This window comes from Zalophus californianus, chromosome 17 (assembly GCF_009762305.2).
Source record: "Zalophus californianus isolate mZalCal1 chromosome 17, mZalCal1.pri.v2, whole genome shotgun sequence".
NCBI lineage: Eukaryota > Metazoa > Chordata > Mammalia > Carnivora > Otariidae > Zalophus > Zalophus californianus.
In genome coordinates this window covers 7,190,591-7,211,360 of record NC_045611.1, presented here as the reverse complement: position 1 = coordinate 7,211,360, position 20,770 = coordinate 7,190,591, and the positions used below count along the sequence as shown (strand labels likewise).

Below are 20,770 nucleotides of genomic sequence, written 5' to 3'. Positions count from 1 at the left end.
AAAAGGCAAAACAAAAAAGATGCAGGCAAGTAAATCCAGCCTCCCTTAAAATGATTAACAATCACAGCAACTCATTCGTTTGTACAATGCAACCTAGGGCTAGTTTCTTCTCTGCAAAATGAGGGAAAACTTATAGTACGTACCCGCTACACTTGTTTTGAGGACAAAATGAGATAGGAAATGAAAAGTGCTTTCCCCAATGTCTAGCACTTGGTAGGCCCTCAATAAACAATAGATGTAATTAACATACTATTGCCTCTCCTGCTATTGAATATTTGGGTTGTTTCTAATCTTTGGGGAAATAAAGTTCCTGAACGTACTGCTTTTTGTTCTATCCAATTATTGCCCAAGGTTAAGGCTTGTGGGAAGATGAAGAATGCATTCGTGGAACCAATACCTTCGACCTGTCCGCAAGAACCCCCGTTAAGTTTTGTAACCCTCCTGCCTCACCCGGCGGCGGCTTCCCGCGGACGCTCCTTCTATGGCCGGCAGGGGGCGCCGCGGCCGTCCCGGCCCCGCCGGATGCTAATGAGCCTGGAGGCCCCGCCCCCTGCCGGAAGTGGCTGCGGCGGGAGGCGGGGCCTACTCGCTCGGTCCTTCTGTCGTGCGGGAGCCATGGCGGCCTCTGAGGCGGCGGCGGCGGGGTCCGCGGCTCTGGCTTCGGGCGCCCCGACCGTCCCGACGGCCGCGAGGGGAGCCGCCGCCGCCGCCTCGGGCCCGTGGGGGCCCCCCGGACGGCTGAGGGGCAGCCGGCCGCGGCCCGCGGCGGCCAGGCAGCAGCCCGCGGCTCCGGCGCCTCCGGCCCGGGAGCTGATCCAGCCGTCGGTGAGCGAGCTGTCCCGGGCCGTGCGAACCAACATCCTGTGCACCGTGCGCGGCTGCGGCAAAATTCTGCCCAACAGCCCGGCGCTCAACATGCACCTGGTCAAGAGCCACCGCCTGCAGGTGAGCCCGCCGCGGAACGGCTCCTCCCCGGGCCTGGGGCTCGGGCGCGGGCTGGGGCATGCGGGGCGGCGCGGCCGGGATTGCGCCGTGTGTGTGCAGCCTCGCCGGCCGGCGTCCAACCACAAAACGGGCCAAACCGGCCAGGGAGTCCCGGCGGGGCAGAGTGGGAACTAGCACGCAGGAACGCGCAGTAGGAAAACACTGTGTCATGCCACTCGGCTGTGGGGCTCGGACGAGCCGGGACTGCTGGCCTCTGGCTTCGCGGCCCGGGCATTCGACACATGGACCTTGGGAGTTCCAGCAACTTCGTGAGGTCCGTTTCATCCTCCCCCTCAACGCTACTGATGAGAAGCCGATTGCGCAGCCGGACTAGAGCTGGGATTTAAACCTGGTCTCTGCTTCTAAAGCCCGACTGCTTTCCGCCACACCCACAATACCTCCTTGAGGCCTTTAGGTCCTGCCCGGTTTTTAAAGGGGAGCTGCACATGTGCCTCGAAGCACCTTCAGTTACACGTTTTCACAGTACTGATAGACTCGGGTTTGCTCAGGAAGGAGACGTACGGGAAATTTCTCCTGCAGGTCTTCTTTCAAAAGGCCACCCGTATGTTAACATGACAACGGTGTGAACATCCCTTCTACCCTCTCTAAAATGGGGCAGTGATTTTTTAACTTTTAGTGGACATCTGTGGAAAGCTCACTGAAAATCCGATGTCCGGCCCCACCTTAGAGCTGTTAAGTTACAATTTCCCAGTCATTACGGTAGGAAGTTTCCTTCCACCACTTCTTGCTCCTCTCTGTCAACAGTGACATAATTCCAAAGCATGATACTCAAAGCAGTTTTGTGAATGTAGCTTTTGATGGTCTGAATTGATTCAGGACTAAGGGTGAATTACCTAGCATGTTGCATGTTCTGTCTGCCCTTCAGGTAGGTCCTCCTTGGAGACTTCCTTAGAATCAGGCTTCTGATAAGAATTTAATTTACCAGGAGGTTCGAGGGCATAGTAGGACAGACATGTTGCCCAGGAGAGGGAATCCCCTTCGCGCCCCAGCTGAACAGACGCAACGTCGTTCCCCTGTGAAGATTAGGGAGGCCAGTCTGGAAATGTGCTGAGGAGGACCCGCCAGGTGGGGCTGCAGTTTTCCTCAGAACAGATTCCGTTTCTTCCAGGACCCAAGTGCGGTAACTCTTCAGTGGTCTTTGGGAACGAATGGTCTTCGATCTTGTGTTTTCTCTATCATACTAAATTTTAACGAAATCCTTCCTTTTCCTTATATTTTAATTTCAGTGGGTGAACTAGGTGGTTTGTAGGAATTCTACGCCCCTTGGTTCTCTCAACTCGTATACAACGGCCATCACCCTCTTTTAGTATCGTGTCCTCACTGAGAAACAGCCAGGACACTCTACGTCTCTGAGCACAAGAGAGGCTGCCAGTCTGACCAGGACTGTATTGGCCCAAAGATCACTCTAACAAGCGCTTTTTAACAGGTTTATGGTCCTTTTCTCTGGAATTGCGATTTGCAGCGCGCTCGCTCCCAAGACTTTGTGAAGCGTCTGTTAAGCACAAAGATACCATTTACTCTTCAGGACTAGTGTGATAGCATACAATAGGTTTATTTCTAATGATGTTCTTAAAATAAGTTTACGAATATCTGAAGATACCCATACATATATACAAAATATACAGACACATGCAGTATACAGGGCACATACAAAATATAAAATATAATAGGCTTAAGAAGGAGGAGTAGTTGAAGCAAACACAAATTGATAATCAGATCTTTACTGGACTTTTCAAAGCAGCAGTATCCTCCCCTGCTTAGAACCTGTGTGAAGTCATTCTCCCATTTCTAAGCTGGTTTTCAGATACTGATCTCTTGTCTGAAGACAGCACAGTGCACTCAAGATCCCTTTCTGAGCTAAAGGTGCTGAAGGGAAAAGTGGACTGTCCTGATTTTCCTTCATAGAGCACTAGGGAGACCTGTGTCAGGAGGAATTAAAGAAATCTCACCCAGAACCATCGTTGCTTTTGGTTTTTTTTTCTTGTCAAAGAGGTTCACTTTCCTGCCTTGCTGTGGCTTTCTAACCACAGCCAGCACCCAGCCACCCCTGAGCATCTGCTGTATTAGAGGAAAGGGGTTCATTTCCTTTCGTGAGCATGACCTCTGTGACAAAATAGCCGTACCAGTGTGGTGAATCTCTACTCTCCGTCTGCATTCTGAGGAGAAGGCCCTTGAGTTCAAACATTACTCGTGACACTTGTTTTCAAAGTATTAGAAGGAGTGAGGGAGAAGGAGGAGGCCTGGGGACCAGAGTTGACTGGGAGCTCCTTGTGGTTTTGAAAGCTGTTTGGAGAGAATCCAGTATCAATCGAGTGCCTGCCTACTTTCTGCCCTGAAGGTGGTCTGAGTATAGCTGCTTGGCAGATTTGCATAATATTCAGTGGGAATTTTTCCTACTGGTTCTCTTGGTTACAGCTACTTGCAAATTTTTATAGTTTCTTTCCTAGTTTTTATTTTTTCTAGGTTATGATAATCTTTTATCCCCTTCCCCATTAGTTGCTATATGGTCCTTATTTTATTCTAGACTTTCTTCACAAGGTACCCTGCCCACAAACAAATACTCCCTTCTTGATGTAAATAATTAACAAACCCTTCTAAAGGATGGTGGGTAAGAATGGGGATTAAATTGTAGGGTGTAAGAACATGCAGCCATTTGGTTTTATATAGGTTCTTATATTTCATCTCCTGTTAGGAAATTGGAAATGCCCTGTCTAGCCTTGCCTGCAGGGGGATCCCTGGGGAAATGAAAGCTGGGGATTTAAGAGAAAGGAAGAGTAAGAGTAAATGGATATTTCTCAGAGATTCTTTTATTCCTTATTTGAAAGCAGTGAAGGGGACAGGAGGGCCCTTAAAGAACCTCTTAACCCAGCAGCATTTATGTTTTTAAAACCTGGCTTAAAGGATTTTGTATTATGTTTGGTCCCGGGTTTGCTTTTAATGATTAGCAAGGAAGTTGTTTTGTTGTTGTTGTTGTTGTTTAAGAAAAAAAAAAAAAAGGATGCCTGGGTGCCTCAGTCAGTTAAGCGTCTGCCTTCGGCTCAGGTCATGATCCCACGGTCCTGGGATCTAGTCCCGCATCGGGCTCCTTGCTCAGCAGGGAGTCTGCTTCTCCCTCTTCTGCTCGTGCTCTTTCTCGCTATGTCAAATAAATAAATAAAATCTTTAAAAAAAAAAGGAAAAGAAAGGTTCCAAGTCATTCTATAGGCCATATTGTACAAAGACCTCCAAGTTTAAATTTACAATAAGAAGACAACAGAGCGAACTGGTTTTCTTCTTGGATGCTTTCTGTGAAGGCAGTCAGGTGCTGGTGTAGTTATAATGCCTTTTTTTCACCCCCACTATTCTTAAAATCCTTTCCTTTTACCCTTTCTCCTTAAAGTGTGTCCTTACTCCTGTTTTTCTCTTCTGTATACTTTACTTTTTTCCATCTTGTTTTTTTTTATTGTTTCCTCTCACAGATTTTTTTCCAAATTCTTTTACTTAAAATGTTTCATAAATATTTTTGAAATGTGTTTTACTTTAAAATGTTTTGTATGTAACAGGTACCCAAAAAAGGAATGCAAAACATGAAGTATTTTTTGTGTTATCTTTTTAGTCATGCTTACAAAAGATAAGTACAAGAAGTCTGATGAATTTTGTTTTTGAGCAGATATATAGGATGCCAGAATAGAACGTGACTTTCTCACTGTGGCTCATGTGGTATTGTGCCATCCCCATTTCTTATCTCCCCCACCCTCATCTCAGCCAAGTCCTATGTTTTGAGTTTGTTGTCTCAGGACAGGAAGGCCCTGGAACTGGGACGGGGAGATGGTGATGGGGAGGGTGAGGAGTTGGCCCTCAGAAAGCAGGAAAGTGAACACTCTCAGGTTGGTGCCATGCCTATAATAAAGGCCACAGGGGGGTTGTTGATGTCCTTTACAGCTGTCTTTAGTGGTTCATCCTGGTGCATGATACAGTTTTGGCTTTAATGGCTACATGAACATGTTCAGTATAATGCTCCCAGGTTTTTTTTTGAATATTTATTCTGTCCAGACATTCCCAAATGCAAGAGAAGATACAAATACATTCCTCTCCTTGAAAACGTTTGGGGGATTTTAAGTAGTTCCATTAGACAAAACGGGTAAGTAACAGAAGAGAAAGACAATTCAAAGCTATATATATATATATATATATATATATATATATATATAGAGGGACTTGAATGTCTCAAGCTAGAGAAATTTGGACTCGGGTAGATTTGGGGTGCCACTAAAAATGTTTGAGTGAGGCAATGACATAATGAGAGCTATACTTTAGAAAAAGGAATCTGGCAAAGTGAATGAAAAAGAGATTGAAGTTACAGAAATGAGTTAAGAGGTTAATGATAAAAGTCCAGAGTCAGGATGACTTGAACTAATGATGTAACAGTGAAAAGAAAGCTGAGGGAGGTGGTAGAAGACACATAAAGAGAAGTGAATAATTGCCAAAACTCGGAAGCTAGCAAGATGTTCACCAGTAGGTGAATGGATAGATGAACTGTGGTACCTCCAGAGAATGGCATATTACTCAGCACTAAAAAGAAATGAGCTCTCAAGCCATGAAATGACATGGAGGAAATTTAGGTCATGTGGATACTCAATCAAAGAAGCCAATCTGAAAAGGGTACATACTGTATCATTCCAACTATATGACATTCTGGAAAAGGCAAAAAAGATTAGTGGTTGCCAGGGTGAGTTTAAGGGAAAGAATGTTAGGAATAGGTGTAGCACAGAGGATTTTTAGGGCAGTGAAAATACTGTGTGATAGTATAACAGTGGATATGTGTCATTACACATTTGTCAAAAGCCATAGAATGTACAACAGCAACAATGAACTGTAATATAAGACTTTTGGTTATAATGATGTGCCAGTGTGGGTTCCTTGATTGTAACAAATGTACCACTCTGGTGGGGGATAATTGTTAATAGTGGAACAGGCTGTTCGTGTTTGGGGAGGGAGAGATAATGTGAGAACTCTCGGTGCTTTCTACTTAATTATGCTGTGAACCTAAAACATCTCCAAAAAAAAAAAAAATGCATTAACTTTTAAAAAGTGAAGTGAACGGGTATTTGAGAACATGATTGGGAGTTTAAAAAGGGATAATAAAAGGCATGCTAGGGCACCTTGGTGGCTCAGTTGGTTAAGTGTCTGCCTTTGGCTCAGGTCGTGATCCTGGGGTCCTGGGGTCAAAGTCCCACATCTGGCTCCCTGCTCTGCAGGGAGCTTGCTTCTCCCTCTGCCTCTCTTTCTCTCATGAATAAATAAAATCTTTAAAAATAAATAAAAATTAAAAAAATAAATAAAAGGCATGCTAAGCAGAGTTGAGAGGGTATTAGAAGTGAGCATGAATTTTGTAGTGACCTTGTAGGAATTTTGTGGAACATTTGAACAGAAGGGGCCATCTCCCTGGCATATCACTAAGAGGAATTTGATAATTATTCGGTGAATGAAGTGATTTCTGAGTCTTCCTTAATATTCTCCCCACATTTCGTTTTCTCTTGCTGATAACACTAGATGGAAAAATAATAAGTTAACTGAAAGTATTTCATTAAAAAACGAACAAACGCTAGATGAATTGGTGAATAGGATGAGTTTGGTGATAAGAGACCACGTCACTTGTCATTAAAGCTAGCAGCTGCCAGTGTTTTAACAGAAGAGCCTTTCAGTCCGACTTCCACAAGGACAGTATTTAATGTAAAGTACTGGTTTAGATTAGCATTGGCATAAAGTTGGTTGGCAGAAAGCAAAAGAAGAAACAAAACTCTCCAAAGAAAATAGGTCAGCAATAATAACTGAGTGATTATGTGATAAGCACTGTTCCAAACTCTATACATTATTGACTAAATCCCCACAACAGCCCTGAAATAGATCCTGTTTTGCCTACTTTATAGATAAGGAAACCAAGATACTTCACAAGAAAGTGGCAAGGTAGAGAATTCAAACTATGCCAGTCCACATTCCAGAACCCAAGGGTTTAACCACTATATGAGAGTTCAAAAGCTAGACTGTACTTTGGGATCATCTGGGGAGATTTAACCAAATATGGATCCCTAGTCCCCACCCCAAACTAATGATATCAAAATACCTGGAGTTGAAACCAGACAGAGATTTTAAGTGTCTCATGTGATTTTTCACAGGCCCCAGGGCTGAAAACCACTACTCTATGCAGGACTGCCTTTCAAAAAAATGCTCTACATTTAGCAGGCAATTGCTCTCTTCTTTAAGCATTAAGATAATACCAAGAGGTGTACAAAATAGTTTCTGCCCTTACGAAATTTAGTTGGAGAGACAGGAACTCTAGAAAAAAATGATAATATTTAAAATAGCTTAAGTTTTATTTTCTTGGAATTCAAACAGGAAATAGATCTCTACATCTGGATGGTGGTAAGCAGAACAAGGGAGTGTTTATTGAGAATATGATCTGGGCTCGCTTTATGCTAATCCAATACAAGATAATCCTGAGAGTTACCTGTTGTATCTGTCTCAGAAATGAATAAACTGGCTCAGAGAGGTTAAGGCCACACCCCTAATTGGTGGTAGAAGTGGTGTATAGGTCTTTCAGTGCCAAGTGCTTCTTCCACCATCACAGTCTGCCGTAAGAGAGCCAGGAGAATGTAGGACAAATTGAGCCTTAATAGATGGTGCAACTGGAAGTGGGAAGAATGTGAGGCTGAGTAGGGTGGTGTATGAAAAGGGAACAGAAAAAGATACGGTTATAATGGGAGATTGGAGGCATAACACATGGATAAGTGATACATACAAATAAGTTTTCAGAATGTCAAATTTGGTAGAACATTAGAAGAGGAAGGAAAATTATGTAAGAGACCATTTAAATAACCCAAATGAATATGAATATCTAAACAGTATAGTGCAGTAGGATTGTAAAAGGATAGACCAGTGTGGAAGACATGGAGGACTAATTGAGTTTGATATGGAAAGATAAATTGTGCTGTGTAAAAATAAAACAAGAACAGCTTCTTTTCCCCTCCACGAATGGACACAGACTCAACAAGATCAACATGTTCCTCTTGAGATCCACTGGGAAGGAGTCTTAGCCACATGACCATTCATTTCTCACTTCTCCAGAAACATTAATGGTAGAGAAGGAAGTGGACATGTTCCAACAGTAATGAATCCTTTCTCATCAGAACACGAGATGACCAAAATACCTAAGTGCTGCAGCAGCAGCTGTGGCCTGCATGAACAGGGACTTCTACTCCCTCCACTTTGACCTCAGTCTGTACTTTCTAATTGATTACATTCTTCTTTCCAGCTTATCTCTTGACTCAGGCAAAAGACCCAGGGGCAAAGCATCCCTTGATGAGGACCCAAAACTATTCCCTCAAGCAACAGGGACTGCCTTTACACCAGCAAGAGAGCGACTGACCTCACCTTTACTGCCTGCCTGCACGTACCCACCAACCTTTATCCCACATTTTCCTTACGTAAACCTGAAAGTATTTTCAGCACTTTGGAGACAGTCTTTGAGATGTGAGTCCACTGTCTTCATGGTGCTGGACTCACTGAAATAAATCCCTTTCTTGTTTCCCCGCCACTTGTCTCACTGCCTTTGTGTCAGCGGTGAGTGGCCAAACTTGGTCTGTTTTGGGACCCCCGGAGCCAGATGCTCTTTTACCCTTGAGCCCTGGTTACATGAGTACATGTCCTGTTGTTCCCAGTGACCTGTCGAGAGGTCTATCCCCACCCCCCAACCCCCGTCACCGCCACTACCTTCCTTTAGGGCCAGACAGGAATTATACTGGAGGTCATAGATGTCTCACACCTGCAGTATGTGAACTCATCAAGGGCACCAAAACTGCAAGCTAAATTAAGTCACCAGTTATTTTAAATTCCCAGCCAAAAATTTAGTCACATACTTAATAACAAAGGATGATGAGGATTATATGAGTTAGTATATATAAATGCCTGACACAGTAATAAAAGCTATATAAGTACTGGTTACTCTAATGATTATTAAATTTCAAACCTAGCATGGTGACTATATTCAAGTTCCTGTATAAAAAGTTGTGTCGACTAGCTTCAGCTACTTTGGGGGTTTGAGGATCAGAGAAAGTCACGATGCTAGGAGGAAGGCCTAGACCATAGTCAAAGGAGGTTTTTTTCAGGGAGGGTGGGATGAAAGGGAAGGGAAGAATTAGGGTGGTACCAAAATCTTGAACCTGAGAAACTGTGAGTATACCACTTACAAACAGAGAAAGCTGGCTTTGAGGACAGAGACTTTAAGTTTAGAAGGAGGAGTTTTAAAGGAATGTATAGATTTTTTTAGCAACATGGGGGTTTTTTTTGTTTTGAAAAATTTTTACAGATTTATTGAGATATAATTTAGCTCACCATAACATTTACCCATGTTAAGTGGATAATTTAATTATTTAGTAGAGTCACATAGTTGTGCCACCAGTACCACAATCTAATTTTAGAACATTTTTATCTCCCTTAAAAGATCCCTTGTGCCCATCTTTAGTCATTCCTTGTTTCTGGTCCCAGCCAGTTCCATTGGGTTTTTGTTTGTTTATTTGTTTTTTAATAATTATTAAGTAATTTTTTCTTTTGCAGGATGGCATAGTAAATCCAACAATAAGAAAAGATTTGAAAACTGTACCGAAATTCTACTGTTGTCCAATTGAAGGATGCCCTAGAGGCCCTGACAGACCATTTTCTCAATTTTCTCTCGTAAAACAGGTATTTTATTTGTCTTAAGTATACTTCTCTGAGGATGAAATGCAGGTGATATAAACCTAACGTGCATTCTGTCACTCACCAAACATAACTGGAGAACTCTCCAAGAAAGCTGCCTGTGAGAATAGCCACCGAGGAGTCTCCCTGTTGGGGAAGACATGAATGGAGTGTAACGAAGTGAAGGAGACGTGGCTTGTTCTGGAGGAGATGTCCACAAGAGGGTTTAGAGAGAAAGACAAGAAGACCGGTTCAGCAGCAAATGAGAAATGTGTACTCCACATCTCTTGCATGACTCTGTGTGCCTCCAAGGCCAGAGGAGCAAAGCACAAAGGAAAAGTTCTCCTAAGGAAGCACGAAGCTGCCGAAGTCAGGAAGAGTTCCAGAAGTAGCTGCCTGAGGAGGAGGGAGGGTCCCAGTGAGTGGGGAAAGAGGTCACATAGGACTGGCAGAGACCAACAGCTGAAATACTTCCCAGAGGGTTGGCTGGAGGGGTCCTGAGAAAAGCAGGGAGGACTTTTTCCTGCCTGCAGCACTCATTTATAAAACCTAAATGGCGGGTACTATGAATTGCTTCCAAAGAGGGTCTTCACTTTTCCCAAAGCAGCAGAGACAGGGAGAAGGGGCATGTGATAAACTGCAGTTTGCCTGCTTTTCCTTCTTTTGATGTAGACTGCTGTAGTTTGTCATGCGAACTCATTGTTAATGCAGGTACGGGGCTGGTTTTTGAAATGTTTTGAGCAGATGCGGTTTTCCACTTTCGTCCCTTCTGTGTTCTTCCTAGCACTTTATGAAGATGCATGCTGAAAAGAAGCATAAGTGCAGTAAGTGCAGCAATTCCTACGGCACGGAGTGGGACTTGAAAAGGCACGCCGAGGACTGCGGCAAGACCTTCCAGTGCACGTGCGGCTGTCCCTATGCCAGCAGAACTGCGTTACAGTCCCACGTCTACCGCACTGGCCATGAGATCCCGGCAGAGCACAGGTAAAGGGGAAGAAACGGTGGCCCAGGAGTCCGTTGGTGTGGGAAGAATTTCAAATGAAACTTCTGGAAAGCCGTTAGTGCAGAGAGAAAGGAGGAATAACGGAGAAAAAACATGACGTGGAAGAGGGGAGCTTTCGGAAAAGCGAGCAGTACTAGCAAATGATCCACATCTGTCTAACTCAGTTGTTCTTCCTTATTTCTTCCCAATTGAAAATCCCAGCTTCCAGCATTTTCCATCAAAGGGATGTTAGATTGTTGAAGAGTTAAGTTTTATCGTGAAACTGTACCTCATCTTAAAAAGGTCAAATTTATATTTGGAGTAATAGCTTCCTACTTTAGGAACGGTAAAAGTTGCATTAAATAATCTGTTCGCTTCCTCGTGCTTACAGAGCTGAGTGCTAGAGTACTTAGAGGTATGCCCCCAAAAAAGATGTGCTTCCTCCTTACCTACTCGCATGTTCCTGCACTTCTCCCCACCATATAGTAGGCCCAGTTCTCAGAGAGGCACAGAAGGATCGATCTCTCCTCACCTGGTGGAGTCTGACCTCTGCTCTAGGTATGGGGAGCAGCATTTGTTAAGTAATTGAAGAGACCGCACCAGGGTTGAAGAAAGCTGCAGCCTAAACTCGTTTTTCTCTTTTTACTCTGTCCTTGGTTTCAGGGATCCACCTCGTAAGAAAAGGAAAATGGAGAGCTGCCTGCCCAGCCAGAAGTTGTCCAGTAAGCCCACTGAGTCCTTGAGCACCCAACCAGTTCCAAGATCAGACACTCAAGAACTGGAAACTTCAGATATAAAGCTGGTCGCTTCTTTTGAAGACTCTTGCAGCTCTAATGCTGGAAAGCAGACTCTTACAACACCTCCGAGATACCCTCAGAAGTTGCTTTTACCCAAGCCCAAAGTGGCTGTGGTGAAACTTCCTGTTATGCAGTTTTCTCCCATGCCTGTCTTTGTGCCTACAGCCGACTCCTCCGCCCAGCCTGTGGTGTTGGGTGTCGATCATCAGGGTTCTGCCCCGGGCGCTGTGCACATACTGCCCTTGTCAATCGGAACCCTGATCCTCGGCCTAGATTCAGAGGCTGGCTGTCTTAAGGAAAGTCTCCCTCTTTCAAAAATTGTAAGTCCTGTTGCTATGGAACCAGTTAGTACAGGTGTTCAAGTGAACTTGGGGAAGAGCCTGTCTAATCCTTTACAAGAACTAGGGAACACATACCAGAAGAACAGCATTTCTTCAATCAACGTACAGACAGACCTGTCTTACACCACACAACACTTCATACCTTCCACACAGTGGGCTGGGCCTGATTCCTCTGTATCGTCTTGTTCTCAAACAGATTTGACGTTTGGTTCTCAAGTCTCCCTTCCCATCAGTGTTCATACTCAAACATTTTTGCCCAGTTCTAAGGTGACCTCATCCATAGCTGCTCAGACTGATGCGTTTATAGATGCCTGTTACCAGTCAGGCGGGATCTCCAGAGAAACCCAGACCAGTGGAATGCAAGGTCTGACAGATGACCGAGTACAGATGGACCAGGCTGTTATGGGTGGAGACATTTTTGGGAGCGTCCATTCATCCTACGGTGTTTCTGCAGACAGCATTATAAGCAGCAGCTTAGTAGCAGAGACCGTCGCTCATGATTTGTTACCTCAGAACCACCCTAAGACTTTACATCAAGATCTTGAGAAATCTGCACCAATTATAAACTTCAGTGCACAGCACAGTATGCTTCCTTCACAGAACATGACAGATAACCAGACCCAAACTATAGACTTATTAAGCGATTTAGAAAACATCTTGTCAAGTAATCTGCCCAGTCAGACACTGGACAATCGTAGTCTTTTGTCTGACACGAATACGGGACCTGACCCCCAGCTCCCATCTGGCCCAACCCAGAATCCCGCAATCGATTTTGATATTGAAGAGTTTTTGTCCGCCTCAAATATCCAGACTCAAACTGAAGAGAGTGAGCTTAACACCATGACCACCGAGCCTGTCTTGGAATCACTGGACATAGAGACCCAAACGGACTTCTTCCTTGCAGATACATCTGCTCAGTCCTATAGTTGTAGGGGAAATTCTAATTTCTTAGGCCTTGAAATGTTTGACACGCAGACACAGACAGACTTAAACTTCTTTTTAGACAGTAGCCCCCACCTGCCTCTGGGAAGTATTCTGAAACACTCCAGCTTTTCCATGAGTACTGATTCATCTGACACAGAGACCCAAACTGAAGGAATGTCCAGTGCTAAAAACATACCTGCTGTAGAGAGCAAAGTTCAGTTGAACAGTACAGAAACACAGACCATGAATTCTGGCTTCGAAACCTTGGGGAGCTTGTTCTTCACCAGCAACGAAACTCAAACAGCCATGGATGACTTTCTTCTGGCTGATTTGGCCTGGAACACAATGGAATCTCAGTTCAGCTCTGTAGAAACCCAGACGTGTGCGGAACTACACACGGTCTCCAACTTCTAAAAATGAAGTCCGAGCGTGCACCAGCGTTTATGATTTCCTTCTGGGTTTGGAAAATGGAGAGTGGGACAACAGTGTTAACACTATTGAATGTAGTTACTGATGCATTTACTTCAATTCTTGGAGGGTCTTTGCCTTTTGTACTTGTAAACATGAAATTTGTGTATAAATGTGAGTGTATTATAAAGTGTAAGATGTTGATCTAAAAATAGTTTCTGTTGCCTACATTTGCCCTGTCACAGTGAGTCTTCCCATCTTAAAAACACAAGTGTATTTCACACCTTTCAAGCCCATCTAGCAATTAGCCGAAGCCAAGCTTACCAGGTACTAGGGTACAGACTTTTCAGATCTTCAAAACATTTCAGTGGAAATGTGTCTTGCTTAACTTAAATTGCACCGACAATATTTGACAGTGTTTGTTAGAAATTCCTGTTTCCTGATAGTAAATCTAAAGAAATCGGATGCCACACATCAGATGTAAGCTCCAGCGCTTCAATGGCGTGGGACTCATGCTGCCTGCGGCTTCATCTGCTTTGACATCTCACTTTTTTCTCCCTTGAAGACAAATGAGAACTACAGCTGTCTAGCTTTTGAGACCATCTTCATGTAGTCAGTGCCATTCTTCCTCTACATGAACTATTGCTGATACCAACCCAAGTGTACAGTACTTTTGTCACAAGACATGTTGCTGTAAAATTACTGCTTCAAGAAGTAGCGGCAAGCACTTAATGTAAATAGTCTGAGTAACCGTATGTCATTCCAGCCGTGGACACTCATACTGGAGTGTGCTCTGGGAACATCCCTCCTGCTCTCCCCAGTAGGTGAGGGTCGTGCTCCCACAGCTGCTTCTCAAAGTGTACCCGTAGGCTGGATCTGAGTTTTGTCTCTCTACATGTTAAAAAAGAAAAGGGGGGGGGAGAGAAAAGGACATCCCCACCTGCTAAGTTTCAGTGTAAGTTGTTAGGGCAAGTGTGCAATCAACAATTATCCTAAAGTGAATCTTCTCATCCACTTCTCATCTTTTCCTTGAATAAGGAAAGACATTGGCCTAGCAAGGATGTTATTTGTGCCTTGAGGATAGCAAGTATAGAACAGATCCACCTAAAATAAGGTATTCTGCATTTTGTTGCTTTATTTGTTTAGATGGCAATACCAGTGTTCAAAAAAAGAGGTGAAGACCAGTTATTTCAGTAATCAAGAACATCCATGTTTTTAGATGGGAGCATGGTCATATGTGCTTTGGAGGTTTACTGTATTTAGGATTGTTGTCCAACTTTCAGTCAAGGAAAAATCGGTGCAACCTGTACATTTTCTAAGTTTATTAAGAAAAAGTTCCTTCTGTGGCACATGCTTATTCTGCCTTCAGCAGAAGGCAAAATCCTCAAAACCTAAGGAGTAGACTAATAACCCCAAGTACATAGATGATGTTACTACTAATTCCTATCACGTAGAAGAATAGTTGGTAGTGAATAAATAACATATCCTGAAGAGATGAACCCAACCTGGTACATAAGAGTTTGCTTTGGTCACAGTGGCCTATGACTATGGGTTTCAAAACAAACATAAAGCCTTAACTTAGAATTTCATTGTTTTAGAATTGTCACTGCCTTAATGTTCAAACATTGATTTCAGTTCTCCCAGTAAAGGAGAAGTGCATGTTTGTTTATGGCTTTTTTGTAAATATAAATGCAGTGATCTTTGGCTTTAAAAAAATTTGTTTCTGTGAAAATGTTTGATAATCCAGCCAATAGAGTTATTTACAGAACAGTTGAGCATGTCATAGTTCTTCATGTACAAGAACTGTTCCCTCTCAAAACCTTAGTTACCTGAATTGTCCTAAGATTATTCGTAAAAACTGAAATTCAGTGATTAAAGAGAAGTGAGAATTCTACCTTTTTTTGTGAATTCTTTGACATAATGTGACCTATTTGGTTGCCTTGACTTTTCACAAACCCGTCATCTTCTGGTAGTCACAGGATGGAATGGTTGTACCTAGTTATTTTCATTACTGTTTTACCTTTGTTCATGAAACTCTACTAATAATTTTCCTAGTAGAAGAAAATGAAAAGACACTACACTCCATTACTAAATTTTGTATTTTGATGTGAAGTTTTTGATAAAAACTATTCACCTTACGGTTTTGAGTTTTTGAAGAATTTCAAAGGCAATTACTCCACCTCATGCATTTGCCAAAGGTGACATGCATCATTTTATAATGGGGTCCCTTTTATCTTTGTAAATAATGTAATTCTAGCTTACGAGCAAAAATAAGAGGGGTTAGAATATGAGTAGTTCTTTGCTCAGTCACTAATTTGCAAAAAGTCCATCACTGTATTTCTGATTCCCTGATATAAAGAGGAAATAAAAACAAAATTTCTGTAGACTTACCTGAAAGATGCTCAGTAAGGTTTGAAGCTTCTTTTGATCAGAAGAAAATGTATCCATGTCAGTCTAGTTGTGAAGTTGTTTTATTAGTAGTGGCAAATGGACAGGGTGATGCTTTGAAGTAATCCTTTATGGCCTCAGTTTTAGAAGGTTTACCTTAATTCCAGTCCAAACCTCCCCAAAACCTGCCATCTGATATTGACTCTAAGGAGCATTTACTCCGCTTTATTTCAAGCAGCGCTCCTCACTCGGGTCGTTGGAAGGCTCTTAAAAGAGAAAGAGAAACGTGTACCTTTGGGGATTTAGGGACGAAAGCTTTGAAGTCTCAAGTATTCATGCAGTTTAATTTTCCTTATATTTCACAACAGATGTGTGTGTTCACATCGGAGTGCGTTAAGTATCGCCGATCAGATTTGGCTCTGGGAGAGAGCATGTCTGTCTTCTGGCTTTATATTCCCAACATCTAAAAACTGTTAAATGACATGGATTTTCATCTAGTTTCTTCATCAAGATGTTGGCTAGTATAATGTTGTTACTGCCAAGAAGGTAGTCAAGTAAATACGCTTGTGTTGCAGTGTTCCAATCCAAAGGGTTCTCTCAGTTGTGTCGTCAGTGTCAATTGGCCCTGAGGTATTAGCTTACATATCAGGAGAGGTAGGCTAAAGATGAAGGGGATTCCCAGGTTGTCAGTGTTCTCAAACTAACAGCTGTGGCACTACATTTAATAACGTGTGTGTGAAAGGAGCAAATGCCCAAACCACGTGAATAAATTCAAGCATTGTCTGTAACACTGGAAGAGTACCAATATTCCTTTCGACAAACTTCAGAAAAAAACTGCAAATTTTATACTGCCTTACTAATAACAAAATGCACACATTTGTAACTTTGTTCTAAGTCCACAAAGTCAAAATAGTGACGGTTGGCATAGCAGAAACTTACTGCCGAGGCCCTGCCACAGACTTTTGGTATGTGACTGTCAAGAAAGTTAATGTTAGGGGACAGAATGCTACAAAAAAGAAACAAAATAATTGTAAAAAATATTTGAGAAAATGAAATTTTTTTGAAAAAATATTTCTCCATGGTGACTTTGTTATTCTCAAAACTATATATGCCATTTCAATGTGAACAAAGCTTTGTTTTGTTTTTTTTTGTTTGTCATAAAGGCATGAGCTTCTTCGCCTGATATCTGTCAGTAAGACCTTGTTCCAAGCATGGCATCTTTTACTGTTTTTGCTTGCAGCTTTTTTACTCTTTGCTTTCTGGTGATCCATTGCTTTTTCCATATCCTTGTTTGGTTTTATGATTGCCTCTCAAACATGTTGCTGTTTAGGATTGAATTTGAAAGTCATCCCCTTCCTACTTTATCTTCTTTTCCTGTGCTGTAACGAGAAATTTAGTGACTTCAGAAAATGTAGAGCTTGTGCTGCAATAAAAACTTGGCAGAAGTCAAATGCATCTTAATTAATCACAAAGGGTATTTAACCTTCTGATGCACCGCATTAACATCTCCCTATTTAAAGTGAGCTTTCAGAAATTAAGATTTTATAGTACATTTTTTTAAAGATTTATTTATTTACTTAGAGAGCGTGCGCTAGCGTGGGAGGAAGGAGGACACAGAGGGAGAGGGAGACAAGCAGACTCCGCTGAGCCCTACGCAAGGTTTGATCCCGGGACCCCGAGGTCATGACCCCAAGCCAAAATCAAGAGTCAGACAGCCACCCAGGTGCCCCTTAAAGTACACTTTTAGGAAACCATCCAAACTTAAGCCAACTATGCTTTCGGAATTATTTATATTGGCTTATTTCAGTTCATGGGAACAATTTTTGTTTAGCTGTATTTGAGAGTCTAGTGCTATTAATTGAAATTGCTGTCTATTCTTTTTTACCTTTTTGGCAAGATGTGTTCTATTTTAAAACCATTTAAATCACTGTTTTCTAACGAGATATGTGCCTAAATAGTAAGTCTTCAGATTTAATGTTCTCTAGCTACCATAATAAGGATCTCTCTGACTTTCCATTTTCCTGAAATTACATGAGAGAAATCAGTCATGAGGATTGAAACTAAACATTCATAGAGCCATGAACAGTATCAGAACTGGTGGTATGTATCCCGAATTAAATGTTTGATTTCTAGTTTCCTTCAGAATACATGCAGACTAAAATAAAATTGCTAACAGTCCTGTGGTACTAAAAATATGACTAGTTCATGGTATGTTTTCAAGTGAACAGTCATAAGCAGAGAAATTGTTTCATTTAAAAAAAAATACACAGGGAAGAAAGGTTTGTAGTTTGAGCTAAATCGGGAACAAGGACTATTTTCATATATATGTGTGATGTATCAATTTGCCAGTGGCTACTAAGGAGTGATATACACGGTCTTGGCCACCTCTTAATATTCACGTTGATTTGGCATAAGCAGTGAATGTTGAGAGTAAGGAATTCTGAACAATGCCATTACATGTAAATACATCAACTTAACATCATAGAATTTTCTTGAAAACCTTGCCAAAACAATAATGCACACTCTCAAAAGACAAATATGGGAATATTGACAGCTTTTCTGGGCTCTGGCTAAGTGGGCCTACTGTCATTATGAGATGGTCTCAGAGAAGAAGCAGGCTTGTGGTCACTTCCTTGTGGGGGTAACCTGGGCAGGTACCACCAGAAGACCTTGAAGGACCAAGACAAAACTGAGAGCACCAGGGGGCTTTAGATCCAGAGTACCTGTGCTTTGCAGGATGCAGCAAGCCAGACTTCGCCCACTTTTCCTTTGTCCCTGTGCCAAGGCTTGTGCTTTGTAAGTAAAACTGTCAGAGAAGCTGCGAACACAGGCATTGGATTCCCTAAAGCATTGGTTCTTCACTGGGCAGATTTGGCCTTGTGGCACTTGGTAACGTCTGGAGGCATTCTCGATTCTCGCAACTGAGGGATACTATTGGCATCGAGTGGATGGAGGCCAGGGATGCTGCTAAATATCCTAGTCTGTACAAAACAATCTCTACAAAGAATTATCCAGGCCTGGAACAAAGGAAGGAGAAAATGATCCTTGACACTCATGCATTTGCTCAGGATAAAGAGAATAATACCCAGAAGGGGCTTAGAACTCTTAGAACAGTGCCTTGTAAATTCAAAGGAATTACTGTATTGTGTGGCTGGTAGTAGAGCTTGGGGCAGAGCTTAGTCTGGACACCAAAAGCATGGCACTGAGTCTCCTGGCACCAGCGTCCCAGTGAGCTTGGCAGACAGTGGTAGAGTATTCCCTGGGGTACCAGTGACTGCCCTGATATGCCCTTGGTCATAGCCACAGGAGCCCCTGTTTATTTCCCACCTTGATCTTCAGTAGCCCCTAAACTGCAGCACTGAAGTTGCGCTGGACCCAAACCCGGACACCCCAAAAAGCCCCAGATATGAGGCCTCCAGTCATGCAGCTTGGCCTTGGCCAGCTGGGGATACCCAGAGAGATGGGGTAGGATTCTGTGGTCTCTCTGGGTCCTGAAGCTCTTAAGTGTGGAGGGAGGGAGAGTGAAAGGCAATTTGATTCTGGGTTCCAATCATTTTATAGCATGGTCCTTGAAATACAGGTAAATTTCACAAAAGGGGGCCACGTCCAGAATAAAAAGAAAGATGCTAAAAATTAAGGAAAGTCTCCCTGAGTAACCAAAGTCCTATGTACTTGTCCAAATGTAGCCTGGCCTTATTCTGAATTAATTAAAATCTTCCCCTTGCCCTTTGAAAGTGCCACCCCTTCATCTCTGTCAGAAAACATTCTGTCTGTCCAGGTTCCCTGCCCCTCCAGCCCCTTCCTTGCCTCACCCAGACCCTCGGCAGCGTCCCCAGGCCTCAACCCGGCCTCACCCAGAAGGTGACCTCGGGCCCTGCAGGAGCCGTGTCTAGTGCTGCCACAGTTCCACGTGGTGATTTTTAAAGTTTTGAGAAAAACAGGAGTTTGGAAAGTTTGATTAATGAGACATCCAAAACTAATAGCATGAGGGGTGAAACACAGCCCTCCATGCTTGGTTTAGAGAGGAGTAGAGGATCCAAAACCCAACTAAGACCATTACCCTGAGATAGGAAGAGGGCTGTTGCCATCATTAGAACATGCTTAACACCCTTAAGTGGCATGATTTCCCCTGAAAGTTTTGTTGATGACCTAGAACCCTAATGGGGACTGCATTCTATTAGACATTTTTCCTTTATCTAGACTTGGACATCAAAGACCAGTCTGGACATCCTGATTGAATCTGAATGGAAAGGGGCAAAACCTGGAGTGATTTTATCCACAGAAAACAAGCTAAACCCAGGCTAATGCAAATAAGATCCCAGAAGGGCTTAATCAGGTTAATTGAAAAATTACCTAAAGAGATGCCAAATGCAAAACACTCATAGACGAATTTATTCATAGACAAACCTCTTAGTCAATATTTTGCTGGCCAAACTAATGTTTTGGTCAAAAAGAAGAATACTACACATCTTTAAATTTGGGCCCTTCCTTTGTTCAGACCGGCCCTCCTCTTAATTCTAAATCATTATGTTTGCCCCCAAATCTATAGAATTTATAACCCTTATCTCAACAAAAGAGTTTTTCTTAAGAAAGAAATATTTTGGGGACGCCTGTGTGGCTCAGTCAGTTAAGTGTCTGCCTTTGGCTCAGGTCATGATCCCAGGGTCCTGGGGTAAAGCCCCACATCGGGCTCCCTGCTCAGCGGGGAGTCTGCTTCTCCCTCTCCCTCTCCCTCTCCCTCTCCCTCTGCCTCTGCCTCTGCCTCCCTCGTCCTGTTCGTGCTATTTCTCTCTCTCTCTCTGTCAAATAAATAAAATCTTTAGAAAAAAATTTTGTTTTAACAAGTGTTTTCAGATTGCCTCAAGATCTCAAAACGTAAGCACCCTGGACTGAGTTGGTGGGCTCTGTCCCTGGCTCGTGCTGGTAGATGCGCTTCACTCCGTGTTTCAGCACTCTTGCCTGTTTTACATACTGAGCTTAGTCATGATCTTGCTGTTTATTAGACAGGGCTTGAAGAACCACTGACTTAGGTGGGCAGGCTAGAGCTGGAGGGTCCTCACAGAGCACAGGATCCAACACCTCATGGTCCAGACACAGTGGGAAATCAGAGTTTCTTGGGGGCAAAATCCAGATGGTTTGTTCATTCAGAGAAGAGGTGGGCAGAACCTGAATTGTTTCTAGACTATGAAAAAGCGTCCAACCTCAGTAGGCAA

At 43.0% G+C, this 20,770-nt stretch overlaps 1 protein-coding gene across 2 annotated transcripts; it reads left to right on the top strand.

Annotated features, from left to right (window-relative positions):
- The first annotated feature begins 615 nt into the window (after window positions 1-615).
- Window positions 616-15,063, top strand: ATMIN (ATM interactor). 2 transcript variants are annotated; one of them, XM_027617176.1, is made up of 4 exons: window positions 616-945; window positions 9,598-9,723; window positions 10,502-10,701; window positions 11,363-15,063. In XM_027617176.1, exons 1-4 carry the CDS (start codon window positions 616-618, stop codon window positions 13,173-13,175), a joined length of 2,469 nt encoding a protein of 822 aa, XP_027472977.1. In that variant the 3' UTR covers window positions 13,176-15,063. The 2 variants fall into 2 exon arrangements, with proteins under 2 accessions (XP_027472977.1, XP_027472978.1); XM_027617177.1 differs by lacking the exon at window positions 616-945 and adding an exon at window positions 5,328-8,514.
- The last annotated feature ends 5,707 nt before the right edge of the window (window positions 15,064-20,770 follow it).

Coding starts and splice junctions, on each gene's coding strand:
- ATMIN (XM_027617176.1), top strand. CDS start 616: ATGGCGGCCTCTGAGGCGGCGGCGGCGGGGTCCGCGGCTCTGGCTTCG. Junction 946..9,597: donor TCAAGAGCCACCGCCTGCAG/GTGAGCCCGCCG, acceptor TTTCTTTTGCAG/GATGGCATAGTAAATCCAAC. Junction 9,724..10,501: donor AATTTTCTCTCGTAAAACAG/GTATTTTATTTG, acceptor TGTTCTTCCTAG/CACTTTATGAAGATGCATGC.